The sequence below is a fragment of the Prunus mume genome, linkage group LG5 (genome assembly GCF_029339155.1).
Source record: "Prunus mume cultivar Tortuosa linkage group LG5, ASM2933915v1, whole genome shotgun sequence".
In the NCBI taxonomy this organism is placed as follows: domain Eukaryota; kingdom Viridiplantae; phylum Streptophyta; class Magnoliopsida; order Rosales; family Rosaceae; genus Prunus; species Prunus mume.
Genome location: NC_142702.1, coordinates 18,290,568 through 18,311,306, shown reverse-complemented (window position 1 = coordinate 18,311,306; position 20,739 = coordinate 18,290,568). Strand labels below are relative to the sequence as shown.

The 20,739-nt window shown below is 35.6% G+C and overlaps 3 protein-coding genes across 4 annotated transcripts; all 3 read right to left on the bottom strand.

The window, feature by feature from the left end:
- Positions 1-522: 522 nt before the first annotated feature.
- On the bottom strand, positions 523-4,050 carry LOC103331629 (uncharacterized). 2 transcript variants are annotated; one of them, XM_089052107.1, is made up of 5 exons: positions 3,793-4,050; positions 3,185-3,326; positions 2,658-2,884; positions 1,609-1,866; positions 523-1,018 (listed from the first exon to the last, which is right to left on the bottom strand). In XM_089052107.1, the coding sequence occupies exons 1-5, from the start codon at positions 3,832-3,834 to the stop codon at positions 713-715; spliced, it is 975 nt and encodes a 324-aa protein (XP_088908233.1). In that variant the 5' UTR covers positions 3,835-4,050; the 3' UTR covers positions 523-712. The 2 variants fall into 2 exon arrangements, with proteins under 2 accessions (XP_088908233.1, XP_088908232.1); XM_089052106.1 differs by lacking the exons at positions 3,185-3,326; positions 3,793-4,050 and adding an exon at positions 2,965-3,144.
- A 9,377-nt stretch (positions 4,051-13,427) lies between these two features.
- Positions 13,428-16,565, bottom strand: MAGO (mago nashi family protein). Its single transcript, XM_008234273.2, has 3 exons — positions 16,273-16,565; positions 14,151-14,327; positions 13,428-13,750 (listed from the first exon to the last, which is right to left on the bottom strand). The coding sequence occupies exons 1-3, from the start codon at positions 16,489-16,491 to the stop codon at positions 13,691-13,693; spliced, it is 456 nt and encodes a 151-aa protein (XP_008232495.1). The 5' UTR covers positions 16,492-16,565; the 3' UTR covers positions 13,428-13,690.
- Positions 16,566-17,357: 792 nt separating this feature from the next.
- LOC103331627 (mavicyanin) lies at positions 17,358-18,425 on the bottom strand. Its single transcript, XM_008234272.2, has 2 exons — positions 18,203-18,425; positions 17,358-17,928 (listed from the first exon to the last, which is right to left on the bottom strand). Exons 1-2 carry the CDS (start codon positions 18,354-18,356, stop codon positions 17,513-17,515), a joined length of 570 nt encoding a protein of 189 aa, XP_008232494.2. The 5' UTR covers positions 18,357-18,425; the 3' UTR covers positions 17,358-17,512.
- Positions 18,426-20,739: the final 2,314 nt, after the last annotated feature.

The window sequence follows — 20,739 nt, the reverse complement described above, 5'->3', positions numbered from 1 at the left end:
TATCTCGTAACAATACAGAAAAGACATTCATAATCTCAAAAAGGAGTTCTTCCCATCATCAGGTAAAGCAGGGTGACTCCAGCTGACCAGACATCAGCCTTAGGGCCTTGATGCATTCTCATTAGGTAATATCACATTAAATATACTGTCGTTGCTCTTAGTTTGGTTATAACTCAAATTGACTAACAAATCGGTTGTAAAAATAGGGTATACTTACAGAAAATATCTGTTGAAGAACAAGAGAAAAACTCATATTAATGCTCTAAAGGAACATGAGGATGAAACGAGTGCAATATCAGAAAACTATCTAAGAAATACGGATGAAGGCAAAACCTCATCTTTATGAGAATCATCAGTTCGCTTAGAATCTATTGTTGCCCCTGAACTGATATCTACAAGATTGCCTCTCAAAAACTTTTTTTCTCTGTTTAATGGAGCAGATTTATGTGGAGGGCGACGGACATGATCAAAGGACACATGACAACTTGATTTTGGTTTACCTTAGAAATGTGTAAATCCGTCAGTTAGATAAAAGTCCAGTTTTTCTTGTTTTTATTGCTAGCTTAACAAAGTTTCTTGATAACTGCAGTCGGAGACATCCATTTCATTGGCAGAGCAGCTATCCTGAACATGAAGGCAAACGTTCCTTATTCATTTTCACACACACACACCACGTAGCCTTTAAAATGAACAGACCAAACTCATATTTGCCTTAAGGGATAAGCACAACAGATCCAGATGTTTTCCTATTCTCAAGGTCTTCGTGTGCCTGTGCTGCTTGAGACAATGGGTAGGTGTGATTTACTCGAACCCGCAATACACCTGATTGAACATTACCAAATACCTCTCCCGCCATCCCTAGCAATTCGTCTCGAGTTGCAGCGTAATTAAAGAGGCTAGGCCTAGTCAAGAACAGTGACTTCACTGCAATGGCTGACAATGGAACCGGATCTGGCGCACCTGATGACTGCCCAAAACTCACCATGTATCCACGAGTCTTCAAGCATGCCAGTGATCCCTGAATACAACAATAACTCCCAATTAAGGATTCTTGGTCCAAAACACAAATTAGCAAAAGACTGCCTACCCAGAACTCATTATCTACCAGATTATGTTGATCTGGGAGACCAGTTGGGCTTGCAACATTTGAATAAATCATGACACAACACACTTATTTGAGGGTGTCTTTTCTTCTTCTCTTTTAATTACTGATTACCAACCGTTTGCACTACCACAATCACAATGTAACTAACTTTAGGGTCTATTAGGGAAGATAGATTTCAGGTCTAAGAATTTAGTAAATAAAATATAGCTAGATTGACTGATCCGACATAAAAGCCTTTTGTCAAAATCCAACTCCTAACTTTAAAGCATTCCATCTAAATGGACCCCCTCATCATTTAAAAAATTCATAAACCTGGCTCAAATTAAAAAATATCTGGTTTCATAGGCCTGGTCCAGCATTGAGAAACTTCAGCACCAAGTTAAGGTGAAGCCTACTCAAATGTACTCATGCAGAATTTCAACATGGTATGATCTCTCCCTAAACTCCCTTGATTGTGTTTTTGTTCATTTGTAGAAAAAAGGGAGAAGAAAAGTATAGCTAACCTCAAAAGTATCCTTCCCTACAGAATCATAAACAACCTCGACCCCATTGTTAGATGTTATTTCTTTCACTCGAGCAACAAAGTCCTCTTCCTTAGAGATTATGACATGGTGACATCCATCCTCCTTGGCTTGAGCTGCCTTCTCTTTAGTAGATACAGTTCCAATGACAGTGGCACCAAGGGCATTAGCCCACTGACATAAAAGGGATCCAACTCCACCAGCTGCTGCATGGACAAGGACTGCGTGTCCAGGTTCAACCTGTATAACAACACTCAAGTCAGACCTAATAACAAAAGCAACATGAGTTACAAATTTTTGAAACATATATAACATTATGAAAGAGGATGGGCTATGTTAAGCATGCAATTGTAGAATGAACCCAAATTAAGATTGAAGTACTTAGTTGATTACACGTTGCTGGTTTACAATAGAGCTTGTTTTTTTAGGTGTACTATCTTGATGGTTTGGACATTTTACTCATTGAATTCATACTTAGTTGTTATGTTTTTTTAAAAATTTCCACAGATTGTCCGGTGGAACGGAATCAACAAGTGCGCCACAAATGAAAAAGTGAAAGAGAACAAGAATGGTAGTTTTATCTTACATCAGATAATGATAGGACATGTTTTTAAAATTTATAGTCTCAAAGGAACAAATATAAATAGGGAGGGAGAGAGAGAGCTCCTCAACTCCCATGAGTGCTCATGATTAACAAATGAAAAAGACTAACTCAAACACAACTGAGCATACTTTGTCAAAACAGGGGCAATTCTGCCCAAAAAGTTTTCAATGACAACAATAAAAATCAAAACAGTATTAACAGTAATGAATATTCTCCTTGACAGGAAAACTCATAGGTGCATGCTAATAGCTCTATAAAAATGTTTTGCAAGGCCACGCTCATATTCAAGGAATATTAAAACTAGCATGGCCTAAAATATCACCACCGGGATGTGGTTATCTCGTGTTTTGTAATTCAAACTATTTTCATTTACAGACTATGTGTGGTTCCTGAAATTCCAGATGCTCCAGCATAAATATAAAGCTACCTTGAAACAACTGCGTAGTAGAAACTGAGCTGTCATGCCCTTGGACAAGAGGGATGCAGCAACAGTAGGATCAACGGAAGGAGGAACAGGCACAACTCTGTCTGCAGGAAGGATCTGCTCTTCTGCATATGAGCCCATTGTCTGACCAGCATAGGCTACAAGATCTCCAACTTGCCTGCCTGTTAGTCCTGGTCCCACAGCTGTCACAACTCCACAAGCCTCACCACCTGAAATCAGTTTTGATTTGTAAATAAATTGTGCAAATCCATTATCAAAGCCCAAACAAGTTTTAGATAACAAATCTAACAATGGAAATCGTTCTCTGATGTCATGCTCTGCATTCTTGTATTAGGTTCACCCCAAGCGTTCCTAACCATCTTTCAAAAAATATACTCTCATGGTAAAGGTTTATTATAGAAAACTGTGAAGAAAAACCAAAGTTTTTTAAAAGAACATGAGGTCAAAAATTGGCTAGAAGTCAATCTTGGTTGAACTGTATCTTCATAATCTTAGAAATGTAGCAAAACCTGGGGTGTAGGGAATCGTAGCAGCCTTATAAACGCCTTTGCGGAAGTATACATCAATGAAATTAAGCCCAATGGCCTTGTTCTTCACACGAACCTCTCCCTCCTTTGGCTCTCCTACTTCCACATCTTCCCATTTCAAGACCTGAACACCATCACATGACAAAAATAAGTAAAATGAGGGTGAAAATAAAGGAATAATGGCATTTAGTTGACAAATATGGGAGGTCAAAGACAACAAAGATAAATTTCCTTTAAGCAAAACTAGACATAAACTGATACTGCCTTACCCAAAAAAAAGTAATGGATACTGAATAATCAGTGTCAAAAACTATAATTGTTTTCTGATCTGGCCGACTTATGTGAAGGATTATTTATGAAGACACTTGATACACTATACACAAACTGTGAATTGAATTCAGCAATCTCAAATACTTTAACAATCATAAAAATAAGGACAAGTAACCACTGACCAGTAATTATACACAAGTGAGTTTTGATAATCTGATAAAAATAAAAGGCACAACCCAGCAGCCGGCCAATTCAAACATAAAAGCATATGTATGGAAACACAGAGAGAGAGAGAGAGAGAGAGAGAGAGAGAGAGAGACCTCAGGTCCACCAAGCTCATGGACTCGAATGGCTTTGACCATCTTTGCCGGTGGTGGTGATGCTGATTCAGTGGCAAGTGCTCTAACTACTGATTTCTGGGTCCCAAGTGTAAAATGTAAACACTTGCTCAAAATCTGTGAAAAATGTCTTGAATTTGGAGTGCAGTGGTATGAAGGAAACAGCAATTGTGTTGACCAAGGGTTCTGAAGCAGACAGCAATTCTGCCTAAGTTTTATGTGCAACAGAAAGTCAAAATTTGCCCAAAACAACAAAACAATATTAACCAACTCTCTCTCCTGCCTCTGGGGTGGGAGTAGAGTAGAGTAGGGGACCACTCCAATATGAAAGGAGCACGTGGCCTCCAAGGTATCCAACGGTTCTCATTGAAAATTCCTATGGTTCCCTACGCTCACCCAAAATGCGCGTCTGAAGCGACTTGCGTCCATGCAGAATCGGCTTGTATCAGCTCAAGGGCAAAATGGTCCTGAGTGATTTTGTAATAAAAAATTTAAAAATGAGAATTTTTTTTTAAATGAACAAAAATGCGAGAAAACATATATTCCTATCCGTGCAAAATAATATTTTGTTATTTTCTGTTATGCCGTTTTGGTCTATATATATAGTGCTTGCGGGGAATAGTGTGTGTTGTGTGTGTTTAGGTTGAAGAGAGAGAAAGAGAGGGAGAGAGAGGGTGATGAGTGTACGTATGTAGGTGGTGACTCTGGGTCTTTCTCATTTCTCAGAAGATGATGAAGTACTTGGAAAAGAGGCAAGAGCAAAATAAGGCACCAAGCCCTTGTTTGCCCAGATATACTCTGCCCACAACTGCCACTCCATCGCCCATCTGTTTGCTACTAGGTACACCACCTTTTTGATCTTCTTCTTCTTCTTCCCTGCTTCTGATTCGTTTTTGGACCATTATCTGCAACATGCAAATTGCAATAGCCATACCACCGGAGCGTATATGGATCTATTTCTTTCTTCAATACCTAGCAGTTAAGATGAAACTAGAATAAGAGCAAAGAAAGGTATGATAGTTCTGCCAAACACTTGAGCTAAATGAGGTTTTAATCTGATCACAACTTATCAATACAGAGGTATAAGGAAAATCTGATACAAAATTCGGTAGAATGGAACCTTCATACTTTATGTCCAAGAAGAAATAGTATAGCCCACGGCTATACTGTTTAAAAAAGAAAATTTAATCTGGGAATGTTTGCCGGCATAGATCTGTGCCGACGAATTTTCGTTGGGACAGATTTTTTTTCCTTTTTAAAATTTAAAAATAATATAATTAGTTTCTTTACTTTTATTTTTTTGGCATACTTCTTTAATTTAATATATGCAATTAAGTAATATCCTAGCCTTTTTGAATTACTTAATTAGTAATTATATTTAATTATTAATTAGTATAAAAAATTATATAAAAAGCCCACAAAATAATTAATTTCTATTTACTAAGTTTTTTGTGAAATCGTTTGGGTGTACTAATTAAATTTTTCCATAGTCCAAGAGCTATATCCATTACTACTAGGCCATTACTCGAGAATCTATTGTCCTTTTTTCATTTTTTACTTTTTCAGAGTTATTACTCATATAAAGATTCTAGTACCTTCACGTTTAATAATGTATATACACATAGGCAGGTATTTCTCATCTTTAATACACTTATTTTTACAAAAATTTCAATAAGACTCACAAAATTAACGTATTGTACACATAATTCTCACATACTATTGAATACAAATAATATGTATTTTTAAAAATGGTATAGCGACATGGCTATACTCAGTTTTTCCCTGAATTGTCTTTAAAAATCGTATAGCCGGGTAGCTATACTCCTTTTTTTAAAATTTTAAAACAAAAGTAGTATAACCGCATTACTGCTCGTTTGACACGTGGCACATATGCGCTGGGCGTGTCTTTATATACGTATATAAATAGTATCGCCGCCCTGTACTAGATTCCTTTTTTATTTTTACTTTTGAAAATCTTATAGCCGTGCGGCTATACTCCTTTCCCTTTAAAAATAGTATAGCCGCCGGCGTTACTAGTATAGCCGCGCGGCTATATTATTTATTTAAAATAGAATATTTCAAGGGTCTAGCCGCACGGTTGTGCTCTAAATAGAATTTTTTTAAGGTATGGCCCGTACGGCCGTGCGGCTATACCCAGTGAAATGAGTTTCTCTTTTTTAATTACTTTAATTAGTAGTTATGTTATAATTATTATTTACTTAGTGAATAATTAGTATTTTTTATATTTATTTTTATTCAATAAAATGTGAGTATTTTGTGTATAATACTTGAATTTTGTGTGTATTATTGAAAATTTTGTGAAAAACAAGTGTATTAACATTGAATGTTTGAGGAGAACCAAAGAGTTATGTCCAAGAGGAACACCCAAAATGCAGCAAAAACTTACGAAGGAAGTTAAAAAGTTAATAAACTCTCACATAATAAGAATATTAAACATGAAAAATGAGTATGTACAAGTACAATACGAAGTGCTTTGGTTATAACTCAAATTGACTAGCAAATCGGTTGTAAAGGTAGGGTCTGATTGCTATACTTATAGAAAATCTGTTGAAGAACAAGAGAAACACTCATATTGATGCTCTAAAGGAACATGAGGATGAAACGAGTGCAATATCAGAAAACTATCTAAGAAATAAGGATGAAGGCAAAACCTCATCTTTATGAGAATCATCTGTTCGGTTAAAATCTATTGTTGCCCCTAAACTGATATCTACAAGATCACCTCTCACAAACTTTTTTTCTCTGTTTAATAGAGCAGATTTAGGTGGAGGGAGACGGACATGATCAAAGGACACATGACGACTTGATTTTGGTTTACCTGAGAAATGTGTAAATCCGTCAGTTAGTCGGATAAAATTGATTTTAAACACATAAAATAATGTGTGTAGTACACCAAACACGTGAGAAAATTAAACAGAAAGTGGGAAATCTTTTTTTCTCTTTAACTTTGTTCTTTACATGGAATATAGATAATTCGGGTTCTAGGCAGATATGGGGTGGTGGGGGAAGGAAGCACACCGAAACAATTCGGAAACATGGTCAGTGACTCAGTCAACAATCAATGTTTACGCCATTGCTTTGCTCTTCCCAGACCAGAGTAATCACTATCGCAACGAGATAGGATGCAGGCAGTACGTTTTAAAAGCTAAACAATAGCTGAGAATTAGAAGACCAACTTACTTCCAATTGTGTACTTTTGCTGTAAATCCTGCGAAACAAGAAAATAGAGATTGAGCATGATCTGATTATTTCAATGAAAAGGAAAGCAGAAGAAAAGTTTGCTACAGCTGGGAAACATGAGGATCCTAACCATGGCAAGGTTGAAATCAATGAGACAGCCTTTGTTTAGCTTACGAGAGAAGAGGAAGTTTCCAGGCTTAACATCTCTGTGCATCACACCCTGTAACCATAAATTTAAAATTGAGTATTCTGCAAAAAAATTACATGAGCCTTCAATATATGTACAACAACTGTAGTGATCTTATCTGCTTATGCAAGCAGGCAAGGGCTCTGAACATGCAATAGCCATACCACCGGAGCTTGTATGGATCTATTTCTTTCTTCAATACCTAGCAGTTAAGATGAAACTAGAATAAGAGCGAAGAAAGAGATGATAGTTCTGCTAAACACTAGAGCTAAATGAGGTTTTAATTCGATCACAACTTATCAATATAGAGGTATAAGGAAAATCTGATACAAAATTCTGTAGAATGGAACCTATTTCAAATTTTGTCCAAAGAGTATACTATTTCAACAAATAGAATTTTTTAAATTACTTTCAATAAAATGTTTTAATTATTATTTACTTAATATTTAATACTTTAATATTTATTCAATAAAGTGTGCAAGTATTTTGTGTATAAGACGTGAATTTTGTGTGTATTATTGAAAAATTTGTAAAAAACAAGTGTATTAAACATGAAAAATATGTACGTTTGTGTACAATACGAGTATTAAAAGCGAAAATGCTAAATTCTGTATGCGGGTAATAACTCTGGAAAAGTAGAAACTCAAAAGAGGACAATAGAGACTCAAGTAATGGCCTAATAGTAATGAATAATGCTCTAAGCCACTCTAATCGATAAACAAAAATCGAGGAAAAACTTAAAAAAAGAGGTGAAAAAATGCGGTCGGCTTACCGACAGACATAAACAGCGTTAGGTGAAAAAGCCTTAGGTGAAAAAAACTCATGCTGAGTCACTGAGACATAAACAATAAATCATGTCAAAATAAAACTCGTATAAGAGGGTAACACACTAGGGCGTCTCGACTCATAAATGGGCGCAGGATAAGAACATTTGCACTGCCCGCTGATGGCAACTGACTTTTCATTTTTCTTTGACATCTTCAAAGTAATGCATCACAGTATAGTATACCACTCTGGTTGAATTTCAAAATGTTATTAAGTGGTGCCCATATGAATTTCAATATGGAATGTTTTGCCCCGTTTCAAAAAATTCATGCACACAAATAGTTGGGTCATAAATGCAATGACTAAGGGTCCTTTCCACCATTTTTCACAACCCATATACAACTTAGACACTTAGTAAAACATTATTCCCACAAATTGGCAGGAGGATCTCCAACGAAGTGGTAACTTCTAACTGGTTTCCCCTTTCATAGAAGTTGAAAACTTCAGTAAAGAAAGGTAATTCTGAGGTTTTAGTTTGACACCTTCGGTAATTCAACGAATGGAGTACTTTTCTCTCTTTTGAAAAGTAACCCTATGATATAAGCTTTTTGAGAAATTGGCCAAATGCCATATGTACTGAATTTAACATTTTACAAAAATGACAATTCTCGTTAAAAAAACGACACTGGCCCAAGAGTATTCCAATGAACTAATGATTATTTCATGAACGGTTCAAATTTAGAATCTTGTTGAGAGGAATTTTATATTTCTGAAGTAGTGTAGTTATAAATACTGTTAATCAGTGCAGAGGATTGCCATTCATAGTGCAGTCATAATCGAGTTTTCCGAAAAGGTCTTAATAGTTTGTACTAAACTAGTAAAGTCTTTAATTGAAAAGGAAATGTAGGATCTGAGGCCTCAAATGGCATCATTCAGCAGGCCGGTTTCTTCACATCTAAGCATTTAAAATAGGAATTGTACCAGCTCAGCTTCAAATTATACTTCTAAGAAAGCTGAGTTTCAAAGTTCAAGAATATTACAAGCGATTGTGTCATACTGATAAAGATTTCAAGGTTATGAAAAGAATAAGACTACATGTCATGTGCAACTGAATTGAACATATTGTAGTTCAACTAATTGCTGCTCAAACTCAGTTCAGCACAATAAACTAAAGCTTTTGAAACACACCACCTTCCACTAACAATTTATAAACAAGGAAAAACAGTATGGATCTATCAAAACTTGGTGAATTGAGGTAAAAAAATTCAACTTGTAGAAATGAGCATAATCAAATGGCAAAGCTGGTGCTGCTAGCTGATAGTATTCATCTCTACCAAAAGAGAGAAGTGCATAACTGGTGAGATATAATCATAAGCCTGCCGCAGATTGTGACTAAAAAAAATACAAGGTTGTGACTAATCCCTTTTCATCAATTTGTTATTTGGACTAATAATCATTTCCTAATGAAGTGGGAAAGCAAGCCATGATGTATAAACGTACAGCGTATTTGCAGATAAAAATTTACCTGCAAAAGCCGCCGAGCATAACCAGCTTCCATAATTCGAGCAAAAGAAGATGCACATTCATTACCCTCAAAGGCGTTATAGATATCAGAATAGGCATCAAAATGAAGAATATCCACAGGTCCTCCAAGCTTCTCAGAGACAGCTCTTACAACAGGATAATAAATTGAGTGATCACCACCTAATACTAATGGCTGCAGTGGATCCTGAAAGAACATGGACACAATTAGAGGTGCTTCCATAAAACCTAAAGGTAGCCGATATACACATATATTCACTGGAATGAAAGGTCTCAACCAAATAAGGATAACATTCCCATGAAAGAGTACTCTCAGTCTTTCCAGGAAACAAATTGCGCAAATAAGAACATATGCCAGATCATTTTCCAGACTGAAGTTCAACCGAATATCAACTAAGTTGGTGTAAGATTCAAAATAACTTGACATCAGGACATTTGTGCTACCCACTGATGGCAACTGACCTTTCATTTCTTTGAGATCTTCAAAGTAATCTATCACAATATAAAATACAATCCTGAGTTTGAATTTCAATATGCTATTAAGTATGCCCATCTTTCTCGGATGGAATGTTTTGCCCAGTTTCAAAAATTTAATGCACCAGTACGAAAGCACAAAAAGTTGGGACTTGTGTTTGCCTGACATATGAAGGTAAACGAGGTACTATGAGAAATCCTTTGCCATAAATGCAATGACTAAGGGTTCTTTCCACCATATTTCACAACCTTCATGCAACTTAGACACACAAATTGGCAGGAGGTTCTCCAACAAGTTGGTAACTCCAAACCGGCTTCCACTTTCATAGCGGTTAAAAACTTCAATTAAGAAAGGAAATACTGAAGTTTTAGTTCGACAACTTCCGTAACTTAACCAATGAAGTATTTTTCTCACTTTTGAAAAGTAATCCTATGATATAACTTATAAGCTTTATGAGAAATAATGACACTGACCCAAAAGTATTGAAATAATAATTATTTCGGGAACTGTACAAATTTAGAATCTTGTTGACAAGAAGAACTCTATATTTCTGAAAAAGTGTGGTTATAAGTACTGTTAATCAGTACAAGGGATTCCTATTTCCTAGTGCAGTAATGCATAATGAAGTTTTCTGAAAAGTTCTTCATAGGTTCGCACTAAACTAGTAACGTCTCCAATTAAAAATGAAATATAGGCACCCAATGGTCAATATAGTTGACATCTAGTCATTTTATTATATGAATTGCACCAAAACAGAGAAGTGCATAACTGGTGAGATATAATCATAAGCCTGCAGCAGATAAGTGATTAAATAAAAGGAAATTCCACCAATTTTCAGTGAACTGGGCATGACTGTAAGTGTACCAAGTCATTTAACAGTGGCCTCAACTTATTATACCAACATAACAAGCAGAATTGCAGTAGTATTTTTCACAGAAATCATTTAAAATTGCTTTCTTTTTCACCTATAATAAATAATTGCGGTAGTTTTTGTTTTTGTTTTTGTTTTTGTTTTTTTTTGTGTGAAAAAAAAATAGAGGGAATTGGCTACTCTAACCATCAGCGCTAGGGCAGGCCCACAACCTTGAGCTGGAAGGACTTACGCGTGGCACAATTGCAGTAGTTTTTTAACTGGAAGCTTCTAGACATTAAAACCTACCTGTTCCATCACTAGCTCACACTTATGACATTCATCAGTCTGTCATCTTCAACTCCACAATCTCGAATTTCTTGGACAGGCAGGAACATCACCAACATCGGTTAGCACCCATGGGTAATTTAGTTCTTTCCCTGCATTGCCAGAACCATGTTTCAATGACTTCAATTCATGCACCATCACATGAAATTCTGAAAATTTTGAAAGAAAGAAAAAATCATCATCAGCAACAAGAAGCATGATATTTCTCCAATTCACTAGATTCCACATCTATCGTGAATGTAAAAGGTGGCCATTAAACAACCTGACCACACACATATGCAGACACTATGAGCTAAGAATATTTACAAATTTTCCCAGAAAATGATGCCAAAATCCTGTGAGATAGTTTGGAGAAAATCAGCAATGATACATATGGATAGCCAGGTTCTGTGAAACTAAAACAGATATAATTTCCTTTCATGAATTTCGACTAATATTCATTTCCTAACTAACTGGAAACTGTATTTACAGATAAAAAATTAAATGTTTGATGAGAACCAAAGAGTTATGTCCAAGAGGAACACCCAAAATGCAGCAAAAACTTAAACGAAGGAAGTTAAAAAGTTAATAACCTCTCACATAATAAGGGTGTGCAGACCACCATTTTGGGTGTAGATAACATGAATAAAACCCAAAGCACCCTCGTTTTTCTGATGACACAAAAATAGCAATGCATCTTGGCTTTTAATATATTCCCACCACCCCTATCAGGATACTTTATCAAGATTCTTTATGAGAATCAATCTGTTCGCTTAGAATCCATTGTTGCCGATATCCATGTAAAGCGTATAGCTGCACGGCTCTACTATTCATAAAACAGAATTACCATATAAAAAAAAGACCCCATTGCAGCCGATCGGCTATACCCTTTTTTACGTAAAAAAAAATGAAGGCTATACCATTTATACAAATTTATAAATAAACCCAATTCTAGACATGTATTTATAAAAAAACCCAAGCACTATTTAAACATAGAAACACACCCAAAATCAACCCCAAAATCAACAATTGTATATTTTTTGGGTGTGTTTATAAATAAGTTTTGAGTGTGTGTAATGATGGGTTTTGGGTGTGTTTATAAAGTGTTTTGGGTGTTGGGTTTTTTTATAATTTCAATCTCCATTTTGGGTGTTTTAGTGAAACTCCCTATTATTCCGGCCAGGTCTTGAAACGGAGTATATTTGAACGGTATAGCCGTGCGGCGGCACTATGAAAAAAGAATTTTTTTTAAACGTATAGCCGTGCGGCTATACCCATTGAATGAGTTTCTCTTTTCTAATTACTTTAATTAGTAGTTATGACTAAAACTCAAAGCACCCTCGTTTTTCTGATGATACAAAAATAGCAAGGCATCTTTCTGTCTGAGTATGAATATGAGAAAGTATTCGACGTCAAATCTTTCCTCTGCTTTTTTGGTTGTAAACAAAAATTGGGGAAAAACAATTAAAAATAATAATAATAAAATCACATTATCTATGCAAATTTTATAGCCGCACGGCTGTACTATGCATAAAATGGAAATAAAAAAGGACCCCGGTATAGCCGAACGGCTTTACTCTTATTTATATAAAAAATAGGTGTATAGCCGCACGGCTATATTATTTATTTGAAAAAAACCAACAAAAACGGCCTAGCGCTTGAAGCTTTCTCTTTTTTTTTGCACAGAGTATAGCCGGTCGGCTACACTATAAGCAGAATTTTTCAAAAGTATAGTTGCACGGCCATACCAATTGAATTATGAGTTTCTCTTTTTTAATTACTTTAATTAGTAGTTATGTTTTAATTATTAATTGCTTAGTGAATAATTAGTATTTCATTTTTAAAAAAAAAATTTCAATAAAATGTGAGTATTATTGAAAATTTTGTAAAAACAAGTGTACTAAATTTGAAAAATAAGTACTTATGTGTACAATACAAGTATTACACGTGAAAATGTAAATCATTTATACAGGTAATAACTCAGGAAAAGTAGAAACTCAAAAGGGGACAATAGAGACTCAAATAATGCCCTAATAATAATGAATAATGCTCTAAACCACTCTAATCCATAAACAAAAATCGGGGAAAACAATTATAAATTTTTTTAAAAAAAAGGCATTATCTATGTAAAGAGTATAGCCGCACGGCCGTACTGTTAATAAAAAATAATTTTTGTCCGGGCCAGCACTCGACATAATGGTCAAGCTAATACTATAGAATTCCAGAACAAGGGTTTAAAACTATATCAATCCGATTTGAGACCCAACGGCTGCAACCCGAAAACACACGCACACAGGAGAATGCATTGAAAATCTAGAGCGTTTGCAGCAAACTGTAGCATTCCATTTTGGCATACATTCTGAAATCCCCTCTCATAATCATTTTTTTAATAGTCTCATAATCATCCAAGTACCAAAAATTACAAAAACTGTCAATGATTAGGCCTACATGGTAAAAATGTCAACTCTATGGAAAAGCATACACAACCCATGAATGCAACTTGTCTGGTAGGCACTTGATACTCGGTTGCATCTTATATAGGCTTGATCTTGAAGTGGAGAGAGATGAGTGAGAACACAAAGCACTTCAGATCCTGCAATCAAATACAAGCATAATTGAGAAACAGTGTTGGGTTTAAAAAAACATCATGCTGAGTCACTGACAGACATAAACAATAGAAATCAAGTCAAAATAAAACTCGTATAAGAGGGTAAAAAACTAGGATGTCTCGACTCATAAATGGAATACTTAAGTGGACAGACTAGCATAATTCGTTCTCTCTTTCTAAGACATATAAGTGAAGAAGAATCCATTAATAGTAGAAACAAATTTCGACCAAAGAAGTTCACACCACACAGCAATTTACACATTGAGTCAGAACACCAGCACTGACAAGAGCGAGCTAAAAACCATCGATCCCCATGTATACAGTATGAATCCAGAAAAGGAAAGGCAATCTTAATACCATAAAATGAAAGTGTAAATCAACTAACCTGAACAAGATAATAAAAGATGCGAAGACCTTCAGGATCTTTACTGCTCTGGACATCAACAAGGGATCCAATCTTTGAAGTAGTAAAGGAGATATGCTCATTCCCCATTACAATTTCAAGCTCCTGCCGCCCAACACGGTCAGGTTCTGGCCAGTTGACATCATCTTCCTTCAAGATCTAAAGATAGGCAAAAATGTAACCAATTTAGGAAACCAGGACAACAACACTCCACTAACCAAATTCTGGGAAGAATATATCAATCAATTTGCAAGAAAAGTCAACATGAAGGGTAACAATCCTACAATTAGTTTAACCAGAGTCTGAGAAACAATTTTCACGGTGTAATTTCTTTTTGGTAAGCACTTCCACTGTTCAGTAAAGATACAATTAATGGCATTTGTTTTCCATCATTTCATAAGACATGGCTAATGCCACAGTGCCACCCAACTCTTTCAATTCTTATTGCTGAATTGGAAAGAAAAAGAACTTCCACCATTTAGAGGTGATTTGCTTGATCTTGATTCCCAAAATCCAAATGGTGTTAACTTTAACTAACACAAGAAGACAATTCAGATTGCTTGCAAGATTCCAGAGAAACCCAAACTACAGAAATGTTTATTCAATAAAATCAAATCACAAGAGTCACAAACAACATCAGGAAACCAGAAGCTCGCAGTTATTAACTTAATACAATTGTTTTCCATAGTATCACCTGAAAACAGGAAACTTATGAAGTTTATTTCCTCTAATATTTGCCTCCTTTGTGTCAGCAACCAGACTATTTGTAAACAAACAGACTCTGAACTCTGAAGAACTATAGAGAAAATTTTCAATTAAAAGAATTGCATAGAAGGGTGATTAATCTATGTTTTGGTGCCTTTGGCTAGAGGTAAAAGCTTTGCTTTTGAAGCAATGAGCATTCTTCAACACAGTTTAGGTTTCACCAGTCTACTTGTTTGGTCCAAAAAGTAGAGGAGAATAAGACTTTCTGCTGCCCTATTTTAGATTTTTATGTATGCTTATAGTATAAATGGGATGTACCCCATGCCACCTTTTGAACATAACTCTCTTCCTTATCCAGACAAAATAAAAAATATGGTGAGAGGAGCAAAATCATATCTTATCTCATAACAATACAGAAAAGACATTCATAATCTCAAGAAGAAAGTTAAGCCTGGTGATATCTGTCCAATCATAAACATCCGTGCATGTCATGGTTCGGGAGCTCGACAGTCAATTACAACTGAACAGTCGCAATTGTCCTTACTGTTTCCCTAATCTCAAGTTTTCCACTTTTCTCTCAACCTCCACGCAGGAAACCAGGAAACTTGAAAGAAAAATTAATACTGAAACCATAGATTAAATTACATCTATAAACAACTACTGATCTATTACTTACAAGAACCAAACACATAAATAACTCATTTTTTTCTCAATCTCCTTTGATTCCTCAACAACGAAATAGAAAATCCTAAACCCTCAATTCCACGACTATAACAGTCATAAAATGAAATGCATGCATGTCTCTTACACAAGACAAATGAAAGCCCAGGTTACAAACTCAACCCATCTTATTCTCTTCGACCTCAGTTCTCTGAGGAAATAGACATGAAAACCACAAAACCCTCCAACCCTAAAAGTCTCCTCAAGCTTACACCGAAACTCCACATCTTTTCCCTCCTCACATTCTGAGAAAGCAAACACAGGAAATCCCACAAACCCAAATTCCACTCCAACCCATCAAAATTTCCCAGAACAAACACAAATTCACACAACTAAATTCCATTAAATAATAAAATACACCCGGCCCCCTCAAAATTTCCCAAAACAAACACAAACCCACATGGTCAAATTCCAAAATATAAACACACCCTGGCTCATGGGGGTTGCCCTAGCAAAACCGGTTTGCAAGGGATGGGCGCTTATGAGATCATATACTACTCCAAATTAGTGTTTCTTCTTTCCATGTAGGAAAAAATCTCCCTAAACAAATACGAACCCTTTTTCAACAAATTAATTAACAAAATACCATAAACCCTAAAACCCAACAACAAAAACCAATAGAGAGAGAGAGAGAGAGAGATCATAAGTAATTAAAACAAAGAAATTAGGATTTGCAGACCTCGCTCTCTGAAATGATACGACGACACTCTCTGACAACAGCAGGCGTGACATAGACCTCCTTGCGGATGATGGTGTCGTTCTTGTAGTTGGAGTTGTTGGCGTAGCGGAGCTTCCCGTCGGGTCGAAACTCGAACTCCAAGAACTCGTGCCCGAACTTACCCTTGTGCCCCACGTAGTACCTCAGGTAGAACTCGCTGTTCTCTTCCTCACCAGCCATCTCTCTGTCTGTTTTTTTTCTCTCTTGTTAGATGAAGGAGGAACGAGGAAAGGGTTTAGATTTAGGATTTTTAGCTAATAAAAAAGGGAGAGGTTGGGGGGGTTGAATATTGTGGATTGAGCTGGATCTAACTAGGAATGAATTTTTATAGGTCCAGCCCAAAAAATTGATATGTCTCTTGTTGGGCTGGTTCTAATGGGGATGCAATGTATTGGGCTGGCTGGGTAGGCCATCAAATTTATTTATTTTTAATTTGGTGGAGGTTTTTTATTACAAAACATGCGAGAGGGTTGGGAAACTATCAGGTTGCATTCTTTTTTGCATTTTTTGTAATTTGTGATTCTCAAGGTTAATATACGTGTTCACGAATAGTCCATTCCATTAGGCTCACTAATTTTTTTTAACAATTTTAATTAATTTTTAAAAAAATGATTTTTCCATTTTGAAATTCTTTAATTCTTTAAACATTTAAATTTGCATAACATAATATTATTAGATTTGTGGGCTCCATATAATGCCACATTAGCAAACTAACGGATTTTTTGACAAAACCTAACTGCATGGACGTTTTGCAACAACAATTCTTTGCGTGTGTGTTCTTTTTTCTTCTTAAATTCTAAGTCAAAAGGGAAAAAAGGAGAAATCTTGGACAAGATTATAGTTTGGTGGATAACTTGGATAAATGCTAGGTTTTTTAGAAAAGCACTCTTGTTCTCTTGTTTTATTCTCTTGAAATTCCATTAGTTTTTGGGTTAGGTTCTTTGGCCGGTTGATTAAGTCAAACGCGTTACTTAATTGGTGATGGATGCAAAGTGCTAAAGATTAAAACATAAAATTAGAATAACAGAAACAAAAAGAACAACCAATTGTCGTCCATCTAGAATATGATATGATATTATAAACATAAAAAATCTAACATCTCTCATCTAACATCACACCAATTCAACACAATACAACATAACAAATGTCTGGTCAATTATTAGAAAGAAGAAAGAAAAAGATCAACCGCACTGCCTCCTCCCTAGCCCATGAATGCAACCAAGGTTGCCATCGCAAGTGGAACCCCAAGCATATTCATGCTAAGAGCTGCGGCTCCGGAAGGTGGCGGGGGTGGCGGCGACGAACCATTATTGCTGGCAGGAGTGGTGGTGGGTGGAGACGGAGTGGTGGTGGGTGGAGACGGGGTTGTGGCTGGTGGAGATGGAGTGGTGGGAGAAGTGGTAGGGGGGCTGCCAGCTGCCACAACAGTGACTGTAAGCTTCATGCCACTGGCACAGTGACCTGGAGTAGGGCAGATGAAATAGACTGGACCAGCTTGTGAGAGGGGGATTGATGTGTTCCCATCACTATGGGTTCCGATGGCATTGCTTGAACTGCAACTACTGTAGCCTGCTTGATTTACTTGATCCACTGAGTGAGAAGCACCATAGGTGAACACTGGTAAGATAAAAAATTTTGGTCAGTAGGTGTTACATCAAATTGACACACATATATATATATATGTAACATGTTTCATATTTCGCCAAGTGCCCATACTCAAATTTTGATCGAAAGTAAACTAGAATTAAAATAACCACACCACCACGTTATGTGCCGTTAGATGAGTTTAATTTAATAATCTATTCACTCTCAGAATCCCAAAAATAAAACAAATATGGATTTTAATTTCAGTTGTATAGATCTGACTAACAGTGAGAAAGAAAGAGCTTACAAAGAGTGTCACCAACAGTGAAGGTTTTACTAGCAGCCCAAGTGACATAATCTACATTTGATTCCCAGCCATCTGTGTCACCAACAGTGTGCTGCACTCCATAAACTGCTGGGGCTGCAAGCAGAAAAATTACTAGAGCTGTTGCAATGGCCATGTCTCAAGTCTTCTCTGTGTTTGAGAGAGAGAGAGAGAGAGAGAGAGAGAGAGAGAGTTGAGGAGCTTTAAAAATGCAAACATGTCATATATAGACAGCTAGGTGAAGGTACAAGATGTTGTTCGTAATATACAATAAAAAGAAAGTCATTCACCTACCAAATAATACCTTTATTTGGTTCAAGTGCATACCATTTTCTTGCTGCCGAAACAATTATATAAAAGTTTAGTTGGTATGGGCTTAGTGGAGGTGTTGCACATTCAGAATCTTTCTTCTTCATTAAAAAGTTTACTTGTAAATTATTATAAAGCTAGACAGCCAAAAGCCCCATCTCTATCCAATCAAGCACAAGGTCAATATATATCTCCATCAATCCGGCCGAATTGACCAAACGGCAGATCTGAATTATAATTCCAATTTGGTTGGGTTTTGGTAGTAAAAAGTCAAAACGGTTTACAACGGAACAAAATCATATATGTTTTGATTAGTTGCGAGGTTTAATAAACTGACGTAAATCGAATTGAACTGTCTTTTTTAGTATTTATTTTACATGTGCAATTCTCTCATTGAATAATATTTAGATAAGTATGTTAATTAATTTGAAGTTTAATGGAACTTTGAAAATTGATCCTTGAATTGTAACAATATTAGTTACTGACGTTTGAAGTTTCATGACATGTTGAATTTTAAGGTGGTTTGATGTGTTAGAAAATGAAAAATTATAGCAAGTTATGAATTTTTTTATGTTGTAATTGAGCTAACAAAGTTGAAAAATGTAAAAGAAAAAAGGATTGTACTTAGGCCAAACTTGCCGAACTAAATTGTCCAAAATTGGTTTGGTTTAGTTCAGGTTCCTTAGTGGTTTTTGTCAAAACTAAAACAAACCAAATCCATTTTATTATAATTAATTCAGTTGTGATTTTATGGTAAAATCAATCCAATCCAGACCATACTCACCACCCCTACCTTTATACATGCAACATTTCACCACTTATAACTCTATTTTTATAATTTCTTTTGTATTGCCACCTAACACGAGATAAGGAACATCATTATCTAGAGATTAGGTAAACCTTGAACCCCGCACACCTCTTCAAATATAGAAAAAGGTATTTGTTATACTGGGAAAATGATTGTTGACTATGTAAAAACTAAAGGAAACCGATGGAGTTGTTAAAGCGTGCATTATTCTACTCATATAGCCATGTTCTTGTATTATTTTCAATGACATAACTTTGAAGCCAAAAATCAGCTATGACCAGTCCACGTTGGTAGTTTATATAGGATAAGGATATATATAAAGAGATTTTTCAAATAATTTTATTTGAGGAATACGCTTTAGAGTCTCTTACAAATATTTTTTCAATGATCGAAACCATCTATTTTTTAAGTCTACATTCATAGATCATCTTTGCAAAAAATTAGACAAATCGAAACTGTTTCGATATCCAATTATGTCATACAAAATCAATGAACATAGTGGTTCAATAAAGTATTAAAATTTCAATAATTCAATTGAGTGGTCAAATGATATCAGATTCAAGTTATTTTTATGTAGAAATGATCTTTGAATGAGTATCTACAAAATATATGGTTTGAATTAATAAAATACAATATGAAGTGGGCCTTATAAGGATGTTCCTCAAATATACTTATTTCATGAATCCTTCAATAAAAGATATATATATATATATATATACATATATACAATGTACATATACAATGTGGAGACTCATTCACGTAAATCAACTAGCCATCGCAATTTCCTGCTATGTGTCATGATTTGAATAATTCTATCTTCTTATTGACCTTATTTCATAATCGCAATAGGCAAATTCCTAATGATTGAAACATTCTACGAGATTCAATTAATTTATAATTTTGTTGTTTATGAGGTGAGTATGATATAAGAGCAACTTCAGCGGCATGACAGAACCTCGGGCTGGGAGAAAAAATGCCAAAATCCGTTTCAGTGAGGAGCCCAAGCCCGGGCACAAGGTGGGACCCAAAGAACTGGCTCGAGCCCACCCTCATTTTGGTGCCGACGATACGCTATAGTACTCACGTGCTACGCTAAAGTCCACGTGTCGCGCTCTGGGCTCTCCAATCAAATTTGTTCTCCAATCCAACGCAGCCAATTTTTGTGCAATAAAAAATTGAAAAAAAATTGAAATTTTTTTTTTAAATACCAAAAAATTACTGATTTTTTTTCTTCTATAAATACCAAAATTTTATCCGATTGAGATATGAATTTTATAATAAATATTGACACGTACGAACCCAAAAATCTTATCCGAAAATATTATCCAAATGAATTGTTTAGGTAAACAAATTTGTGAAAAAAACAAAAAAAATGAATAGTAATTGCCCTTTGTCATAGCAA